Below are 14852 nucleotides of genomic sequence, written 5' to 3' on the forward strand. Positions count from 1 at the left end.
GCCTTGGTTCTGACCGGGTTGGGGGCCGGTCGACCTCCGTCTACCACCTCGCCCCCGCCTTCTGGGGAAGTCCTGTCTTGGACGAGGAGGAGGAGGGTAGAACCTTTGTGGCTGGGGCCTAAAGGCCTGCGCTGGGGTCCTGGGACATGCATCCCCAGGGAGCGCATGATGGTTCTGGAGTCCTTGAGGCTCTGCAACTGAGAGTCCGTCTTGTCAGAGAAAAACCCCTGGCCCTCGAACGGCAGATCTTGCAGGGTCTGCTGCAGTTCTGGCGGTAACCCCGATACCTGGAGCCAGGAGACGCATCTATGGCTATCCCAGATGCTAGTGTCCTGGTGGCAGAGTCCGCTATGTCCAGGGAGGCCTGCAAGGAGATCCTAGCCACCTTTTTACCTTCCTCCACTAGGGCCCCGAACTCTTCTCTCGAGTCCTGGAGAACCAACTCTTTAAATTTACCCATGGAATTCCATGAGTTGTAATTGTACCGACTCAAGAGCGCCTGTTGGTTTGCGGCTCTGAGCTGCAGATCCTCCCGCTGAGTAAACCTTACGCCCAAACAAATCGAAGCGTTTGGCATCCTTCGATTTGGGCACTGCCGCCTGCTGACCATGACGCGCTCTTGCGTTTACTGAGGAGACTACTAGTGAACACGGAGGAGGATGTGTATAGAGGTACTCATGGTCTTAAGAGGGGAGGCCAGGGTTTGCCATATGCCATTAGCGTTAGCTTGGATCGTACGAATAATGGGCAACGCCACCCGGGATGGGGCATCAACTGAGAGGATGCTCACCACCGGGTCCTCCACCTCCACTATCTCCTCAGCCTGTAGGTCCATGTTCTGTGCCACCCTACGCAACAAGTCTTGGTGGGTCTGAGGCTGTTGTACTCGCCACCGCCTCATCTGGGGAGGATGAGGACGACGCCTCAGGGGGTAAAGGATCCAGATGAGGGTCCGGCTCCAAGGGTCCCTGATGTGCAGGATCCCCTGCACCAGGATCTGGGGCCTGCATGGGTGTCGGCACTGGAGCCTCCATGCCCCCTGGAGGAGGACGGGAGATGGTGGCCTCAGGTACCCTGGGCTCAGAGTGTGCCGAGCGAGAGGCCGCTGGTGGAGCTCCTTGAGCTTGGTGATATGCCCATGGGGTCCAGAAAGACCAATGTGCAGGGTCCTGTCTAGGGTCCTCTGCCCCCTCCTACCAATGACCCAAGTCGTCTGCAGCCTGACCCTGAGCAGGGTATGCCGATCGGGAAGCCCCTTCCGACGAGCGAGACGCCGATCTCAAGGGCCAGGGTGGCGCCAAGCGTGATTGCAGGGGCTCGTCCTGGTACGGTGCCGAGCAGTGCTGGTCCACAGGCGAGCCGTCTCTGTGCGGTGCTGGTGAGCGGTACCGGGATCGAGAATGGTGCCAATGGCCATGCCGGTACCGGGATCCAAATCTGGATCGCGAAGACAAAGACCGCCTGTAGTCTCGGTGCCAGGAGCGGCCTCGCGAACGGGAACGGCGCTCATACTGGTGCCGGGAACTGCGTCTGGACTCCGACCGGTACCGATGCTCAGGTCGATGGCGAGAAGTAGACCGGAGCCAAGAGGAAGATCTGGGCCGCGAGTACGACCGGCGCAGAGATGAAGATCGGTGCCGGGACTGCGAGCGGCGTCGGGACCTGCTCCGAGACCGGGAGCGGTGCCCCAAGTCCACGCTCAGAGATGGAGGGCGTATCAGGGCAGGCTTGTCCCTGGATTGCACCGTGCGAACGGGATGCGGTGCCGCGGGTTGAGATGGTGCTGGCTCCGTAAGGGCAGTAAGGTCTTTCGCCGTTGCAAAAGTCTCCGGCGTAGAAGGGAGACAGGGCTCAACCACAGGACGAGGCGGTGAGCCAGTCCGCACCGGACTCAACGGCCCTACACCCGGTGCCGGAGTCAACGGTGTTCACGATGCCTATTGGACGGCAGCGTCCTGGGTCTTGCGGGGTCTTTTATATCCCGGAGACAGGGAACGGCGCCGAGGGGCTTGCAGTGGACACGGTGCCGAGGGAGGACGGTGGCGTGGGGCCTTATCCACGTCTGCTCATGGTGCAGTACCGGAGGGTGCTGCTGGGGTGCTGCGCACCGAGGCGCTCGGTGCCGGAACTTGGCGCACCGAAGGGAGATCTGGGCTAAGTGCCGCCTCCATAAGGAACTGCTTAAGTCTAAAGTCCTGCTCCTTTTTGGTCCTGGGCCTGAAAGCCTTGCAGATCTTACACTTGTCCGTCTGGTGAGACTCCCCTAAACACTTCAGACAAGAGTCATGAGGGTCTCCCGTTGGCATAGGCTTAGCACAGGTCGCGCACGGCTTAAAGCCAGGAGCCTTGGGCATGAGCCCGGCTGCGCGCCAGGGGGAAAAGGGGAGATAATAGCCCCCTTAGCCCCCGCTAACTATTTATAACTACTCTACAAAACTATTAACAACAAACTACTAATCTAAAAGTATATAACCAACAACTATCTACAAGAATGAACAAGTAAAGCTAGGGAGAGTGGAGAACAGCTATGCCGCGCTCTACAGTTTCAACGACCGTCACGGGCGGTAAGAAGGAACTGAGGGGGCGCTGGGTCGGCTGGGGTATATATCCAGCGCCATGAAGGTGCCACTCCAGGGGGCTCCACAGCCGACCCACCGGGTGTTGCTAGGGTAGAAAATTCTCTGACGATCATGCACGCAGCGCGCGCACACCTAATTGGAATTGATCTGAGCAAGCACTCGAAGAAGAACTGCATCTGTCTGGAGACTGACTGCTCCCGTGGCACTGATGGAGCTGGAGAAGTTGTAGGATCTGTAATCGGTACCGATGGATCCGGCAATCGGTGTGATAGTTTTTTGGTCTTGTGAGCCTTGGAATGCTTGGTTCCTCTGTGGCTGGAACTCGTGGATAGTGCCAAGTCCTTCTTAGACTTGGAGGACGATATACTGCCATGCTTATGTGCATGTTTCCTTGGTTCACAGCTAGGCCTGGCACGGGGTCCTTAGCACTGGTACCGGTGGAGCCCAATGGAGGGTCCACAGTAGGGGGAGGGCTTTTCACCTGTTCAGGCCGATGTACTGGGGGGTTCCATGGCCAGGATCCCATGCTGGTTCTAAGGCAAACTCCATGATGTGTTTCCTGAGATGGAGAGCCCAGTTTTCTTGAGTATGGACAGAGAAATAGAGGCAGATACTGCATCTGGATGCAATGTGGGATTCCCCCAAGCAGTACAAACAGTGTTGGTGCTCATCGCAGATGGAAAAGTAGCAGGGAGCACAGATTTTGAACCCATAAATAATCTTCTTCGGCATAATCTAGTACCTAAGCCTGGGTACTGGATGGTGTGGGGTGGGAGGGAAGTTTGGCTGGAAACCCTGCCAAATTAGCATCCCAAGTCCTAAATCTACTATGAAGAAGGAAAAATCTAACAAAAAATACAAAATAATAAATCTAAACTATAAACAGTACTAAGAGTCTTCTTGTAAAGTTTTGGAAAGTACATCACAAGGAGATAGAGTAGAATCTCTGACTGGGACCATGAGGCGATGAGAAGGAACTGGAGATGCCAGCCACCCACTGTGTCCTTTATTGCCTCAGGCAAAACCATGAGGTAGCGCAGGCGCATAGTCCCTATTGTATTCCACTGAGGGTTATCACTCAAAGAAGAATACATATTTCTAATTAATAATTTAGTTGCTTACATAGATGGCAGTCAAGTGTCAGTTCCTATGCTCCTGTGATTAGCTGTGAGCTCAGCATACAATGCCTTGCACTATAAAGCAATTCATAATAAAACTGTGTTTGACTGATTTATATTTTATGGGATTAGCAGTTCTCTTCCTTGCTGTCTTATTTGCTTGCCTGCTACACCCAGCCATATAAGGACTTTCTCTATGAACAGTGTCAACCCACCCCACACACCACCTGCAAAATATCAACAATACTTACTTCCCCTCTATTACACACCAGCCGCAGTAAGGATCCTGTGCTTGAGTACACAGCGCACAGTTTGAGTAACTAGCACATTCTTGGACAGGAAGACGAAACACCTGGAGAATGAAGATGAAAAAAATCCAAACACAATATGAACAAAGAAAATAAGGACCAATTTAGCTCAACTTCATTTCTGAAGAAAGTATACCACTTGGTTTCACCATGGCCACACAGAGACATATCAATCACTTCCCTAATCCTTGACTTGTTGACTCTGTGACTGGAGTCCAATTTCACATTTTTTTCTGCTCTATTGCATTGCAAGTCTCATCTAATTTTCTGTCCAATATAATGCGATATTTTGGATAGTCAACATGTAATCTGGCTTTACTGGAAATGAACCCTTTCATCATTTTTCCCAGATTAGGCAGGTGCCTTCTGGAAATCCCCATTACAATGACAACAGTAGGGCAGAAACATTAGACACTGCACAAACGGCTTTCCACTTCTGAAAAGAATAGCTGCTGTAGGATGGGCATTTCCACATGTCTAACTTTGAACTGATTGGCAAACACAGCCATTCCAGTTCCTTTTATGACTAGAATGCCCTTACATTTTAGTTGGTGCTATCACCCAGTGCTTGGAAATGCATCCAGAAGTGTTATTTCTATCCGGCAGCAGTTCAGCATGTTCAAAAGCAAGAAAATTTTGAAATGTCCAGAGGTATCTCAGTTCTCTATTCATATCCCTTGTTGCCATACAACAAATTCAAGTGGAGAAATTGAAATAAGCAATGTAAAACTATCAAACGAAGCACTAGGGGAGAAAATAGCAGCCATGCTACTCATACCCCCAGCAACCACACTGCCTCTGCTTTTGATTTCCTGTAGTGATGGGTGTAAATAACCTTGTTTTCCTTTGTTTTATGACAAAGTGAGCCAAGGCACAGTCAGTCTTTTTTTTTTTTTTTTTTTTAAATTATGATGTTGAAATTGCACAAAAGCTCTTGAAGGAAATAGGACATTCTTCTTTCTACTGACCATTAAGATTTTCTTCTGAAGACTACAAAAACTTTGGCAATCATAACTCAGTCTTTTTTTTTTTTTTAAGCAACTGGCAGGTAGCTAAAAAATTACTCTGAAAATCCAAAACATGGTTCTTACTTTGCACATTAGCAGTTAAAAAAAAAAGCTTCAGTATCTGACAGTTCCCATCTATTGAGATGTGTCCTTGTCCCCATTTTTTCTTTTTCATACTGTTTTTACATTTAGATTTTTACTTAAATGGAGTTCAGATCCTGGAACACTTTCTCGCTAATTGGTACTATGGTCATGAGTAACATAATATTAAAAGGGATGATGCTCTCGCTCTCCCTTATGACAAAGTATTTGTTTCATAATCCTGGCAGGCAGGAACAAGCCCTAAGAGATATTATATTGTCTCTACAAGTTTGATGTAAACTTAATGGATTAAAAAAAAAAAAGCTGCTCCGTTTAGATTGCGAGATTCAGCTTTAAAAGTCAAACAAGCTCATTTTACAGATTTTCTGACACTTATAATCAAAGAGATTGGTAAAAGCTAAACAGGAAACAAGCCAAGAATAATGGCATGTAACTGCCACAGGTTGCTGTTTTATTCCCAATATGGGAGTTAGCTACCATGCCAAATTTGGGAGCCTACCAGTTCTGTACACTTTGAATAAACCAAAATAGGTATGGCAGGGGTGATGCAGTCTTTTCCAATTTCCCAGTGAAGCTGCAGGGGACTTCTCCTGATCTCTGCATGAGCTCTGGGAATCAGGTGGGAGGTGGCTAGACTTTAAAAAAAACGTTTGCTCCAAACCACCCACTGCTTATTTACACAACAGAAGAAAACACTGAACAGATGGGAGGAGAAGTGAATCAGGAAAGCAGGAAACTCTTTCACTCTCTGACTATACTCTCTATTTGCTTCTTTACCATCTTTCCACCAGTTCTAATGTTTTAAATTAGATACACCAAAATATCTTCCAGCACAATACTACCTAGTATGTCTGCCTTCACTCTGCTATAATGTCCCTGCTGTGGTAACCACATAAGACCCAGCACTTGTTCTCTGAGTGACAAGGTTCACTGCATCTGACAGTTACCGTTTAGCACTGAGTACCTGTATCAGCACAGATAGAGTCCTTAAGTTGTTTACTTTAGTTTAAATTGGTCTTACATTTGCAACTCTGCACTAGATTCTCTGACATATCAATATCTGATCCCATATCCACATGGTACACTAGGAATAGAAGTACAATTTTCAACATTTGTTTTCCCCTCCCTTCAATTATGCTGTTTTATTTCTTCGCGCTCTTAAGACTTTTAGTCTCCGTCAAGTTATGTAGTTACTAAAAGTAAGTGAGGGGGGTTTGACTGTTCATTGCGATTAATGGAATTACATTGCTTCCATCTTCCATATTTATACAGCACCTACTGTTAAATAACAATAGTATCGAAGCAGAATACATATTTTATGGAAGAAAACTAAGGTTAGGTCTATCCTGCAACAAGCAGTGTGCAATTTGCAGCTTGTGTAGATGTACCCACACTAGCTGTAATCTAGCTAGTTTATTAAAAATAGCAGTGAGGACATGGCAATGTGGGCTGTACAAGCCTGCCTGGCTCCCTGGCTATGTTATCCCCTTGCTACACTACACTGAAGCTGGTACCACTGCATCCTTACTATTTTTAGTGAGATAGTTAGAAAAAAGCTAAAACAAACTCCAAATTAGAGCGCCCGTTGGAGTTTAGACTGACAGATTCACAGCATTCAGAATTTGTAGTCTACACTACAATGCAATCTTCTGATTTGTTGAAATTGAAATGCCCTGTGGAGACAGTGTAATAGAGTTTTTGACAGAGTTTCTCCAGAAACCAGGCAGGGACCTGACAGAACCTAGTCTACCATGCAACTTTTGAAATCTGGTTGTTTTCCTGCTTCCTTGCCTGCCTGGCTACTCCGCAGCCCTCCTGGATGGCTACTAGGGACGCCAGGGCTTTCCGGTTTCATGATTCTGGGCGGCCTGCCAGATGGCCTGTCCCAGAGCTTGGGCACCTTTCCCAGTTTGAAGAAGTTTGAAATTTTGCGGGTTTGTTTTGAATCAGAATGGAACCAGATTTTGAAATATTGCAATCTTCTGAAAAACAACTACCTTTGTAGTATCTAGTCTACACAATACGTACTTTATCATTCATTGAACTGATTCATTTCCCCCTATGGCATCTCATGTTAAAGCCATTATTCTCAAGACAAGATTTCCACAGACACTCCCTTACCCCTCCCCACCACCGTAGTCCTTTTGTCACCCACCCGAAGTGTCCATCCTTCCCCATAGCTGTGGTGGCACTACACTTCACCTCAGCCTTCTGCCCATCATTAGTACCTCTGGAACATTCCTCACCCACCACTCTACCAGTGAGTCTGTTGATGTTAGTGACTGGCAAAAGTGGCTTCCCCTGCCTGTACAGGTGAACCAACATCTGTTGCTCCCAGGCTGGCTGCTCCAACAACCACCAAGAGAAGTGGGGGGAAAGGGGAAGCATGTAGGATGATTTAGTTGGTGTTGGCCCTGCTTTGAGTAGGGGATTGGACTAGATGACCTGCTGAGGTCTCTTCCAACCCTAATGTTCTATGATTCTAGTAGCCAGGTGCTGTGAAGGAGCTGCCAGAAATTTGGCATCCCTTCCTGCCCCCTACTGGTTCTCCCTTCTCTCTGATGGAGCGCCACCCTGCCCGACAAGACAGGGGGAATCCCTTCACTTGGAACTTACTGTTCCCTCTATAATAGAGGCAGCTCCTCTACTGCTGACTGGATTCCTTGTGCCCCAAGCAGTACAGGGACTCCTGGAACATTTGGGGTATTGCCACCTTCAACTGTTCTAAAAACATGCATCTGGCCTCTGAAAGTAATTAAAAAAAAATCATCTGGGTGTTTTTTAATTTACTGTTTTATTTTTCAGCCTTTAGGGTGCCCTTGCTTCACGTTTTCAAGCTTTTCTCTGTACCTTGAGGACCAGAAACCGTTTTTTTTTTTTAATGAAAACTAATATTCTTGCATTCTCTTTTGACTCCAGCAGTTGGGACTTTGAGACCAAATATCCCGAGACTCACCATTAAAATCATGAGAACCGTCAATACCAGGCATTTGATTTACACCCACTGTCCTTGGTTTTACAGTCACCCACTTTCCACTTGCCCAGCTGCTCCTCCCTGCTGGCATGAATGCAAAGTAAAGAGAAGCTGAAGCAGGCAAAAGAAGGAGCAGACAGTAGCCACCTTCTCTCTGCTCTGCCTTATGCCCTGAAACACATTTTTCATTTGTTGGCTACTAACTGTGCCCTCGTTAGCTGTAAAGGCACGTATATAGACATAAATGGAGAGGTAGCCGAAATCATACCAAATGTGAAGGCTCATGAAAATAATTGTGAATTATAAGGATCTTTTCAGATATAGTCGCACACCTCAAGTTTTATAGACACCTTCCCCAAAAGTAAGATACTGTACCTTGGTTGTGGTCATCACGTACAGGTTCTCTTGGGTAGCATCAAGGACAAGGTCATTCTTTACAGGTTTGTCTATTTCAATGGGAACAGAGCTGTATTCATTTGCAGGAGTCCTCAGGAACACCTGTTTAATGAAAGACAGGTGCTTAATGCTGCTATTTATTATTTTGATTTACTTTTAATGAAAATCCTGTGTTTACTTGAGTCTCTCAAATGTGTGTGTTTGGGGAAAACATTCTAATTTAACTAAATCTATTTCAAAAACAGTAAACAGATCATGAGGCATGAAAAGAAACCTCCCTCCATTTTATGTATTTCACACTTGTATTGATTTTTTAACCAACTTATATTATTTAGACCAGTCAACTTAATAGAGTCTCTACTTCATGCCTTCGCACCTGAAACACGTTCATGTTGGTTATTTACTCTTATATTATCCAATGGAGTTTGCTCCGAATTTCAAACTATATGATATATGTGGTTATCCATTAACATTCAAGCAAAATAATTTTGCAGGGCTTCCTAAGTTAAGATGATCCATAACGTTATATGTAGAAATGAAGGCTCACCCCTCACCCCAAACCCAACAACCTACAGTCACAATTTACAAGAGCCTTGTCTATAGCCCTCATATTGCCTTTCAGATTTCTCCAGTCACTGGAGGGGCAGATTATTATAGGATGAGAATGGAGAATTACAGTCATAAGAACTGTTCTTAAAGTAACTGGCCTTGAATGAAGATAAGACTAAAGATCTTTGCTGTGCTCACCATACAAAGTGCTAATTAAATATATATGGTAGGCACACTATTTATTGCCCTTACTAATGTCTTATGAATGAATGCAGTCTGAAATAGCCAAAACCTGATGACCTTTCTGTGCATTCTGCAAAAGCCATGCATTTGGCAGGACTTTGGGGGAAAGCTGAAGGTGTATCTATGCGGAGTGGTAGGAAGAATTAAAAGGGATAGTTTTCTGCTTTGATTTGATTTGATTGGCAGGACTAGTTCATTCATTGTTTGTACAAGTTTTTGTGTGTGTGATGTAGGGTGGTTATAATTTGTAATTGTATGTTTAATTGTTAGAGCGCCTAGTGCTGTTTGTGTTTTCTAACAATTATTTTTTCTTCTTTTTTCCACTACTTTAAATGATGTCATATGTGTGATACTAAATTACACAGTACATTGCAGGAGCTGGAGAAGTAATTCAGAAATAGCCTATGTACTCTTGAAAATTAAGAAAGGGAAGTGCAGAAAGAATCTACACCTGAAACTCTGCTTTACCTTTTAAAAGCTAATTGTCTTTAAACATGCTACTGCCACAACTTGAAACATTTTAAATGTGTTCTAGTCCTTTAAAAATCGGAAACATTACCTTAAGAATTCTACCAAGCGAAGTTCCTAAAAATGCCACCGTATGCCCATTTTCCACTGTCACGGTAACTGCTGTTAGATTCATCCCCTCTTTCTGTAACAGCGGCTTCCCAACAATGTTTTTTGTGCTTCCCAAAGGGTATGGTAAGTGTTCAGAACCACAAAGGAAATTTTTGCTTGCACCCTAATAATGAATGGAGATATAGAATGATGTTAAACATTCAGATCAGTAACTCCTAACTCAGAGCACAATGCAACACTATCATCACAATATTACCCTATACAAGGATGATTAGTTGAGAATTGTCGCTGTTTCTGTATCTTATTTGAAGGACATGGAGTGACAGGAAGAAAAGCAGAAGCATAGCTCTTCTCCTCAGGACAACAGCAAAGCAGATTGATAATTACAACTGGTCCAATACATCCCACTTTGTAGGAGCCGTTTCAGATTGAAAAAAACCAAACCAAACCTTTGTTCCTATTTCCTTAAGAAGATATAAAAAGATATTAAAAACTAACCAGTTTGTACAATAAAACAAATAGGCTTTAGGTATTTTTTGAACCAAAAATACCCGCCATTTAAAAATGTGACTGATCTGTTCACACTATAAAATGATATATTTAAACCAGATTTTGGTTTGTCAACTTAGTGCTGTTGGCAGAAGAGGTACAGTATAGGCAGATGCTGTGCAAGCTTCCCCACATCATCCTGCCAATGTACTTTAACCCTGACCTGGACAGACTACCTCTAGAAGAAGGATGTTTTTTTCTCTCTGACTGTTCACACATTAACCTTCCTACTTAATCTGGTATCACAAGGTTGCCAGATAGTCACCTTTTAATCTTTAATCCACTCCTTCCCCTCCTTAAGTGATGCCAAGTCCTGATCACCATGCAGAATTCCTAAATTTCATTCTCATTCTCACAAATTCAGACACCACAATAATCAATACCTCAACTCAGATGATCTTTTTGGCTTCCTAAGCAAACAAAGCTGGGAGTGTCACAGAGGCATCACCCTAAACCGCAAGAGCAGGGGGAAAGGAGGAAGGGAATATTTTGGCTAGCTAGATTGAAGTCTCTCCAGACAGTGAAGCAGTGTTATTGACAGGCTCTGAAAGTAAAGGGTGACCACCATTTTATGGAAATATTTGGGGCCAAAACGTGGTGGTCATGGCCTGGGCAGAAAAAATATGCAGACCTCCTTACACTCAAAAATTAGAGTCCAGTTGAAAAACAACATTAAAAATGCTAGACCACCCAAAAAAAACAGTCTCAAGGTTTTTAAATAGCATTTGAAAATTCATAGATTCATGGATTTTAAGGCTAGATGGGAGGAGAGGGATAGCTCAGTGGTTTGAGCATTGGCCTGCTAAACCTAGGATTGTGAGTTCAATCCTTGAGGGGGCCACTTAGGAATCTGGGGCAAAATCAGTACTTGGTCCTGCTAGTGAAGGCAGGGGGCTGGACTCAGATGACCTTTCAAGGTCCCTTCCAGTTCTATGAGATAGGTATATCTCCATATATTTATATTCACTATGATCATCTATAGCCTGATCTTGTGCATTACACCAGCTATGGAATTTCACCCAATAGTTTCTACATCGGAAGTAATACTTCCGTACTGCATAAAATAACTTTGTTGAGCGCAATAGCTTGTGACTGAATTAGAATGGACCTTTCAGGAAAACATCCAACATCAGTTTAAAGGCTCCAAGTGATAATGGCTTTACCACTTCTCTTTGGTGAGCTATTCCAATGTCTAATTAATCTCTTTAAAAATTGCATCTCATTTCCAATTTGATTTTAATCAAACTTCAACTTCCAGTCCCATGATCTGATTATGCCTTTGCCCAATATATCAAACAGCTACCCAGTATCAGATGCTTTATTAGATTTCATTTCCCATCACAGTAAGTCTTAGACAGAGCCTACAGTTGAGGTTCACATTACCTCTGGATGTGATCCACACGGTTCTGATCCTTCTGCTAAAAAGGGTTTATAAAACTCTTTTTTTTTATCTGGTTTAGTGTAGCATTCCTCCCGACATTCTTCCATCTTTTCATTGAGGTGTCTCAAGGAAAACATACACATGGCTGATTTGAGAGAGCCATTGTCTTTGTTGAATTTGCTGAAGAGCGCAAGAAGCACTTTGTCACCTGATGGGACACTACTATTCTCCTGTCCCGGTTGGGCTATGCTCTCAGCCAACTTTTCTCCTGGGGTAGTGACATAGGCAGAATGACAGTGGTCATATGTGCCATCATCATCTGGACAGCCTAAGTCCATTTCAAAGTAAGAATAGTAGTGGGGATCATTTTTGCACAGACGTGCAATTAGTGTTCGATTTTTAAGGGGCTGTTTCTCCTGCTGATTAAAGATAAAATAAACATATTGATCATATTCAAAGACTGCCACAAACTGCTGCGTGTTTGAGGAGTGATATACTGACTTAATAGCTGTAGAGTCTGTATAGGTTTCAAAAATGTCTTTCCCATCCTCACTGTAAAGCTGCCTAGTGCTAATTATAATCCCATTATCATTTGGTCCATTCCCTTTTCCAACAAAGAGCAGTCGTTTTTTATTCAGGGAGGTGATTAGTCCCACAGTTGATACAGTCTCATCGTTGCTTGCCACAAAGGACTTTTCCCCACCGCTATCAACATAATAGATTGTATTTGTAATGTTCTCCAGCTCCCTGATAGCACAGATTCCCTTAAAAAGGCTCCCACACACAACAATTTCTCTTTCTAGTTTATCCAGCAAAAGTAACTTGTTGTAATTGTCAGTCAATTTTGCTTCACTGCACTGATTTTCAATGGGAGGAGTGCACTTTTTGTGATCGTCTTTTGGACCCGTTTCTACAGATATCTGTTTCTTCAGGTCTTTTGTAAGTTGATGCAGGTAATTTACTGCTCCTAAATAGACAGTCCCGGTATCATTATTCACTGTAAGGTGGTTTAACTCTGTGGGACTTTCAAAATGCAGTTTCTTAACCTTGGATCCACAGCTGACACAAAAACAGCTCAAAATGCTCAATGTCCAGATCCATAAAGCCATTTCTATGTAATACCTAAAAGGGAAAGAGAGAAAATGTAAGACATAGGGAAAATAAAGTTTAACCTAACTTTAGTAACCTTAGCTTTAAAAATACTGATTTATAACCAAACCTCTGAGAATTACTGGGGTTTTCTGAAGTGTCAAATGAGGTCACTTGTCTTGTGGGAAAATATGAAGGTGAGTTTGAGTATGGTCACAGAAATGACTGGTAATCCAAAGGCCATCAATGAAGTCAGGATGTGCGATAGGGTGGGAGGAAGGAGAAGTGACGATGCTTTGGAAGGTTTTATGTTCTGTAAGTCCTTTTACTGGCTTGTGAACATAAGCCAAGAGCTTCAGATAGATGCTGTTTGGTGTGGGGTTTAATTTAGATCAAAATCTAAACAAATACAAAACTTAAGAATTCAGAGTTATTAAACAGCAGAATTATGGGAGCTTTCTGAAAGTTTAAGTGCCTGCCAGCTAAAAATCATATGGCAATTTCTCTGGAAGTATAAAAAAGGATCAATCTTTTTACATATCCAGTAACTCTACATGCAGTATAACACAAAGGATTTAATTTTTTCCATTACATATTAGCAATGATCCTTCTAGCTAAAATGTTCACACTGAAAGCTACTGGATTGTATTGATTCCGTGATGCCCTTCCAGACATTTGTTAGTTGAGGAGCTGGTGAGTTGGAGAAGGAAAGGAAAGAGAACTGGAATACCTGCATTAATCCAAAGAGCAACAATCGCGGTCATGCCAGGAAATCCTTCTAATGGATTAAAAGTTATAGCAATCATGCTAAATTGCTTGGGAAAAAACTAATCCATTAGCTTCATTAATTTTCAGTAAAGAAGATGGGTGTTTCAGCATATAGGAATTAGACAGTATCCTGTTAAGTAGTTTGTGAGCCCTCTAGTGGTGCGCACTGTGTTCTAGGTTCTAGAATCCATCCAGACTAACAGTATCTAAATAGTTAGGCTTTGCTTGTTTGTAAACAGTAAACAGTTATTTGGGACCCAATTCTGCCTGTGTGATATCTTCATATTATTACCGTTGTCAAAGAGCAACAAGTATGTATCTCTTTTCAGAACTAGACTTTCAAGAGCTAGTTTTATTCATTCCTAACTGCATGAAAAGCAAATGCTCTGTAGATAGGTCCAGCTTATCTTCCAATAACTTTGAGAACTAGATATTTGTTACAGCAACTCCTAGGGTGCAGCGCTCCTGGAAGCCAAAAGCCAAGCCACCTTTCTTAAGATGGCCTGCTGGGGGAAGGAATGTCTGAGGGTTGTGTGTGGGGTTTTTTTTTGTTTTTTTTTCAAAACCCCTCTTACTCTGTCTCTCCCTTTCCCCAGTCCACCTGCTTGCAACCCATTCCTGCCTTAACAGTGACTTGGGAACCAGCTGTTTGTATGCACACTGGAACCTAGCCATCAGCCTATCTGCCTGCTCAATGAATTCAAGCTCACTACAGCTACAATGGAGCCTGAGGTGTTTCAGGGACAGCCTATACTCCATTGCTTATCACAGCACACAAATTCAGCAGGAAAGCAGAATGACAGATTACACTTAGGCAGTGTTGAAGCTCAGCACAGAGGCAGGAAGGGGGTGGGGATCTCTACAGCAGGTAGGGAGGGACTGGGAAGTATTATGGGACCCACAGAAGGTTAATCAGGGAGAATCGCTCTGCGTGACTTTGGCGCCAATCTACATACAAGATGCCACCAAAATAAAATAAAATGGTTTGAATTCACACTTCTGTTTATTAAAGTGCCAGTCTGTATGTGATTTTTATTTTGATTTGCCTTAATGGCTTTAAAAAGGGTGAAAAAAAGGAATTTAAGGCATTCTTAATCCAAAACAAGAGACTGCTCACACAGAGTCTTGTACCAACACAAAAAGCATGAATTAAAAACTGATGTAGGTAATTGGTGACAGTTTGCACAGACAAGTCCCTAGTGCTTATATG

The 14852-nt window shown here is 43.8% G+C and overlaps 1 protein-coding gene across 8 annotated transcripts in view; it reads right to left on the bottom strand.

Moving 5' to 3' along the window:
• The window catches only part of PLXNB2 (plexin B2), a 334154-nt gene that overhangs the window by 88508 nt on the left and 230794 nt on the right, over nucleotides 1–14852 (bottom strand). For 7 of the 8 annotated variants that reach the window (XM_065555277.1, XM_042844152.2, XM_065555271.1 and 4 more), the window contains 4 exons: nucleotides 11788–12907; nucleotides 9836–10018; nucleotides 8464–8586; nucleotides 3949–4049 (listed from right to left, as the gene is read on the bottom strand). In XM_065555277.1, coding sequence (XP_065411349.1) covers nucleotides 3949–4049; nucleotides 8464–8586; nucleotides 9836–10018; nucleotides 11788–12907 — 1527 coding nt within the window. The remainder of the gene's footprint in view (nucleotides 1–3948; nucleotides 4050–8463; nucleotides 8587–9835; nucleotides 10019–11787; nucleotides 12908–14852) is intronic. The other variant, XM_065555316.1, reaches the window with a different exon arrangement.

The sequence above is a fragment of the Chrysemys picta genome, chromosome 1 (assembly GCF_011386835.1).
Source record: "Chrysemys picta bellii isolate R12L10 chromosome 1, ASM1138683v2, whole genome shotgun sequence".
NCBI lineage: Eukaryota > Metazoa > Chordata > Testudines > Emydidae > Chrysemys > Chrysemys picta.